Genomic DNA, 6,000 nt, shown 5'->3' on the forward strand with positions numbered 1-6,000 from the left:
GTTTGGACTGCTCAGTTGATCAGACTTGTAACAGATGCATGTCATCAGCTCAAACACCTGTCTTCCATGGATTGTAAATCATGTTGATTTGCTCATCTATTGTTTACTGTGGGTTCTCAGTATTTACACTATAATAATGTATATTATATCTTGTTTTACCTTTGGTGCCGGCAGTCTGGGCTTCCAGGCTGACTTAAGTACGCTGAGCTAAATAGCGAAAACAGTGAAATGATAACCTTGTCTAGATGGGATTAGCCATGAGTCAGCTGTACCTCGTTATATAACCATTGTGTGATGTTTTGGGTAAATATTCATGTAGTGACCGACCTACTTCTAAAGTGTATAAAAGTCTGTTTGTTTTAATAAAGGAGTTAGTTGTTTCCAGTATACAAGCTAAGTGTCAGGCTAGTTTTGTATGACAGCGGCTGGGATTTGATATCTATGTTCATGACTTTGAGGAAGCCGTATACTGACGGAAGACCACAAGTACAGTGTGGGTCTGAGGTTCTGTTACATTGGTGGCAAGCGGTGGGATGCTTCCTGCAGTCTGGAACATCCAAACCTCCACCGGGATCCAAGGTCCGGGGAGCAGAAGAGGAGAGGTAAAGATATCAGCCGCCATGGAAGAGGAATTTGGAAGGAGGTTGCGAGAGATGCGGATACAGTACAGGGGACCAGTTTCAGAGAAGGTCCTGCTAGGATGGTATGATTCAATCCGATTGGAACTCTGGGAGGAAGCGCTAGCCTGTGAGCAGCGACACCAGGGAAAAATCCTCCCCTCCTTCCAGGAAAGGTACTGGTCGCAGTACGAAGTGCGAATGGTGTTTTTGGGGAGACAACCGCATAATGAATGGAAAGCAGAGTTAAGAAGGCTGGTCCAGGAGGAGATGCGGTTGGATGAGAGCTATAGAGCCCTCCGTTGGTATGTAACCCAAGTGTGCCCATGGACAGCAGACGACAGCCCAATGGAAGGCTTTTGCTACGGCGGCCTGGGGCTGTTATTAGAGAGGCTGTCTGAGGACCCCGACTTTGGGAGCGATTTGGAGTGGCGTTTGGAGGAAATCTTAGAATACAGAGAACAGATTCTGAATGTCTTGGACGTGCACTGGGCACTGGAAGAGTTGGAATTTCTAGCCAATCAGGAATGGGAGCTGGAGATCGCCTACAGACGGCTGCTAGACTCTGCTCAGCACCAGGCCTGGGCTCCCCTTGCCTGGGAATATCCAGAAGTACCAGCTGACAATCCAGAAATCCTGACTGAAGAGTCAGCAATGTGGCACAAAAATAGTGTGCTTTGCTCACCTGCACCCATGGTTTTGGATGCGGAGGTCTTATGGTGGATGCAGCAAGTGCTGACTCACCTTGACGAACCTGTTTCTGCACAGGACGAGCTTGGATGGAGGAATGCATCTGTTCAGCCGCTGGATAAAGGTATGGGAGAAGAGGAAGCCATCTTGATTCCCAAACCACGGATTACAAATACAATGGACTTTCCATCGGAAGATGATTTGGATTATAAATCGCCTACAAAAGTGTTGGCACTGGGCCCAAGTGCCACCAGTCTGTGTCCTGGACTTTCAGCAATTCTAGAGACTGGAGATTTATTAGACTTTTCTGCTGAGGAGGAACCTCCTAGTGAGCCTACAGCAGATGAGCAACCATCCAGGCATAGCGCCGCTGACCTCTGGATGCAACAATTGGTGACCCAGGAAGGTGTGTGCAAGGCCACTGGCATTGCAGTTTACTTGTCGGCAGAACCACTGGCATCAGGGCCTTATATCACTGAGCTCTGTCCAACACCAAGAACAGCATCTGTGGAGTTACAAGAAACTTCTACAGCAGAAGCGCTGACAACTAGACAGAGGGTCCAAGACCTCTGCCCTACACCTGTGGTAGTTTTGGAGGCCCAGGGTGAAAAGATGGCGGTCCCTTCCCAGCAGCAGAGTGTATCCCAGAATGATGACACCAACCCAGCAGAAGGGCTGGCAACAGAGCAGAGTGCTGCTGGCCTCTGCCCTCAACTTACAAAGGATGGATTTCCTGAGCAGGTGGATGAGACTACAATCTCCACCTGTATACCCCAGGGATGCTGGGCAGTTGGCCCAGATCCCCAACAGCATGAGGGAGTGAGCCCAGCCACCCTGTCTTCTCTCCAGCAGCTGAAAGGACTCCAGGGAGAAGGGCCAGTCCATGCTTCTTCCCTACAGCGGGTATGTTCTACGAGAGAGGCAGAGGCAGAGGTTGGCTGGGTGAGTATGGCTCCCTTTGGGACAATTTGCTTGGGGTACTGTTTAGGTATAGACATTGGGGGGCTGGAACTACAGAATACTTTCAAAGTCAACCCGTTTGGGGTCCCCTCCTGTGTTAGTCTCCTTCCGGAAGGGGAGAGATGTGACGGGAGTCACTTTGGTTAGGGGGCCCGTGGAACACAGCTTACCTTAGAGAGGTTGGGAAATACCTCTCTTAACCCCCTAGGCACTTCTTATGTGTAAGTCACCCTGTGTCTTTTGGGGACACAGGGTGACCAAAAAGCCCAGTCTGGCCTGCCCAAACCAGACTTCCACACACTGATCGGCTATGAGAGCTCCATGCGCCCTGCCGGGACAAACCTTCAAACTATGTGGAACTTTGTCAAGGAAGCTCCAATGATGGATTGACTCTTTGGGACTTGTTACCCAACGAACTCAGGCACAGACCAGTTGGGGGTCTGGTACCTGGTTCGTCAACCTTTGGGGGGGAAGATATGTGATGGTTCGCACCGTCACTGACAGTGAAAAAACTATGTGACAGATAAATTGATGGTTTGGATTGCTTCAGTTGGTCAGACTTGTAACAGATGCATGTCATCAGCTCAAACACCTGTCTTCCATGGATTGTAAATCATGTTGATTTGCTCATCTATTGTTTACTGTGGGTTCTCAGTATTTACACTATAATAATGTATATTATATCTTGTTTTACCTTTGGTGCCGGCAGTCTGGGCTTCCAGACTGACTTAAGTATGCTGAGCTAATTAGCATGTGAATGATAACCTTGTCTAGATGGGATTAGCCATGAGTCAGCTGTACCTCGTTAGCTATTCATTGTGTGATGTTTTGGGTAAATATGTAGTGACTGACCTACTTCTAAAGTGTATAAAAGTCTGCTACTTTTAATAAATGAGTTAGTTGTTTCCAGTATACAAGCTAAGTTTCAGGCTAGTTTTGTATGACAGCGGCTGGGATTTGATATCTATGTTCATCACTGCGAGGAAGCCGTATACTGACGAAAGACCACAAGTACAGTGTGGGTCTGAGGTTCCGTCACAGTAGGTATGACGGTGGGGTATCATTTTCCATTTATTCTTTAGAGTGCAGAATTATAGAACATGAAGAACCCCCCAAAATTATATCTAATATAAGAGAATAACGTCTGCGGTGTATGAATATGGCTGATATAGGGAGAAGTGCGGCATTATTACAGACGGAGAGGGAAGAGGTGACCCGCCGGCCTCTATGGGTGATGATGGAACATTTTGTGGACTTTCCTCCTCCGACATGTGATAATGGAAATCCCCAATTATCTGACACCAGATCACAGAACACAGCCCAGCGCCTGCACTGTAGAATCAACAACAACTCCCACCGGGGAACAAAGCTCTGCAAAGCATGCTAAAGTTAAAGGGTCACTCCACTCAGAACAGATCTTTCCACTGACAGTCTCTTCTATCTCACAGGGATTGTATGGATGGCATCTCCACACCTGTTGTGCCCATTACGAGGGGTTCCCACCATCCCTGTGCTGAGTTCCTTGGTCTGTACACCTGCTTTGCCCATTATGAGGGGTTCCCACCATCTCTGTGCCCATTATGAGGGGTTCCCACCATGTCTGTGCCCATTATGAGGGGTTCCCACCATCTCTGTGCCCATTATGAGGGGTTCCCACCATCCCTGTGCTGAGTTCCTCGGTCTGTACACCCGCTGTGCCCATTATGAGGCGTCCCCACCATTCCTGTGCTGAGTTCCTGGGTCTGTACACCCACTGTGCCCATTATGAGGGGTTCCCAACATCTCTGTGCCCATTATGAGGGGTTCCCACCATCTCTGTGCCCATTATGAGGGGTGTCCACCATCTCTGTGCTGAGTTCCTGGGTCTGTACACCCGCTGTGCCCATTATGAGGGGTTCCCACCACCCCTGTGCTGAGTTCCTGGGTCTGTACACATGCTGTGCCCATTATGAGGGGTTCCCATCATCCCTGTGCCCATTATGCGGGGTTCCCACCATCCCTGCTTGTTTCATATCATGGATATGTCAGCCTCCACCTGTAGCTGAGATCTCAGGTCTATGTGGAGTAATGGTCTGCTGCTCTGTGGGCTCATCAGTATCAGACATGAAGCCCCCCCTCCCCCGGGACCCCTCACCTCCAGCACCATCTCGGTCAGGTGGGTCTGTCTCTGCGCCGTGCGGTCTCCAGTTGCCGGACTCTCCCAGATCAGCAGACAGAAGACGTCGTACTTCTTCATGACTTGGCGATAATTGCGCTCGCCGAGCTCCAGGACGCGGTCCTTTCCATCGTAGGAGGGGAAGTGGAGACCATCCTCAGCCCCACAAAGGGCGAGGAGAGCCCCCAGGACGAGGAGCGTGGAGGTCTGCATGGAGGAGGGCGGCTGGGGAATGACTGAGGGTCCGGAGAGATGACCACCTTACATAGCCCCCCGCACACTCCCCTCACTCCATTTTTAGGACACAGTTGTTTCAGTTCTATAAATAGGTAGCTGGTGGGGGAAGGGAACCCAAGAAGTGACGGGTCCTCTTCATACGCACCGACCCGCTTCCGTCTGACAGAAGAGCTTCAAATGTGATACATGTCAGTCTGTGCGGGGTACAAAGTACACTTTATATACAGTATACAATGTATCCCGCACTTTATATACAATATACAATGTATCCCGTACTTTACATACAATGTATCCCGTACTGTATATACAATGTATCCCGCACTTTATATACAATATACAATGTATCCCGCACTTTATATACAATATACAATGTATCCCGCACTTTATATACAGTATACAATGTATCCCGCACTTTATATACAGTATACAATGTATCCCGCACTTTATATACAGTATACAATGTATCCCACACTTTATATTCAGTGGGGAAAATAATATTTGGCTCCCCAGCAGATTGTGTAAGTTTGCCCACTTACAGAGAAATGGCGGGTGTATAATTTTTATCATAGGTGTATTTTATATGATAGAGACAGAATATCAACCAAAAATCCAGAAAAAACACATGATACAAATGTTATAAATGGAGTTGCAGTTCAGTGAGTAAAATAAGTATTTGACCCCCAACTACCAACAATAATTCTGCCTCCCACAGACTGGCTACAGTAGGGGCTCATGTGGTACACAGATTAGTCCTGTCAATGTAAGAAGGAGCTCCTAATGACAACTCGTTATGTGTATAGAAGAATCTCTTTCCTCCAATCACACCTCACCATCATGGGAAGACCAAAGAGCTGTCAGAGGAGGTCAGGGAGAAGATTGGAGACCGGCACAAGGCTGGAATGGTTACAAGACATCAGCAAGAAGCTTGGTGAGAAGGAGACAAATGTTTGAGCGATTATTGGCAAATGGAAGAAATACAAAATAACCATCAATGGTCCTCAGTCTGGAGCTCCATGGAAGATTTCTCCTCATGAGGTGAGGAGAAAAGTGAGGGATCCGCCCAGAACTACACGGGAGGAGCTTGTGAATGATCTCCAGGCAGTTGGTACCCCAGTCACCCAACAAACCATTGGTAACATAATACGCCACCATGGATTGAAATCCCCTCCAGGTCCCCCTCCTCAGGAAGACACATGTACATCCCGTCTGAAGTTTGCCAATGAACATCTAAATGATTCAGAGAAGGACCTGGTCTCTTTATCCACTTGCGGTGATTCACTCATTAATACAGGTTTATACCCATATTGCCTGTTCTTATCCTTACATTTACTCTCACTTTGC

At 48.1% G+C, this 6,000-nt stretch overlaps 1 protein-coding gene across 1 annotated transcript in view; it reads right to left on the reverse strand.

Annotated features, from left to right (window-relative positions):
* Nucleotides 1-4,704, reverse strand: part of CASQ2 (calsequestrin 2) — a 97,954-nt gene extending 93,250 nt beyond the window's left edge. Inside the window, exon 1 of the mRNA XM_082245164.1 lies at nt 4,402-4,704. Within this exon, the coding sequence (XP_082101290.1) occupies nt 4,402-4,635 (234 nt within the window). The 5' untranslated portion in view covers nt 4,636-4,704. The remainder of the gene's footprint in view (nt 1-4,401) is intronic.
* Between the last annotated feature and the right edge of the window lie 1,296 nt (nt 4,705-6,000).

The sequence above is a fragment of the Pelophylax lessonae genome, assembly GCF_965119305.1.
Source record: "Pelophylax lessonae genome assembly, chromosome: 2".
Lineage (NCBI taxonomy): Eukaryota > Metazoa > Chordata > Amphibia > Anura > Ranidae > Pelophylax > Pelophylax lessonae.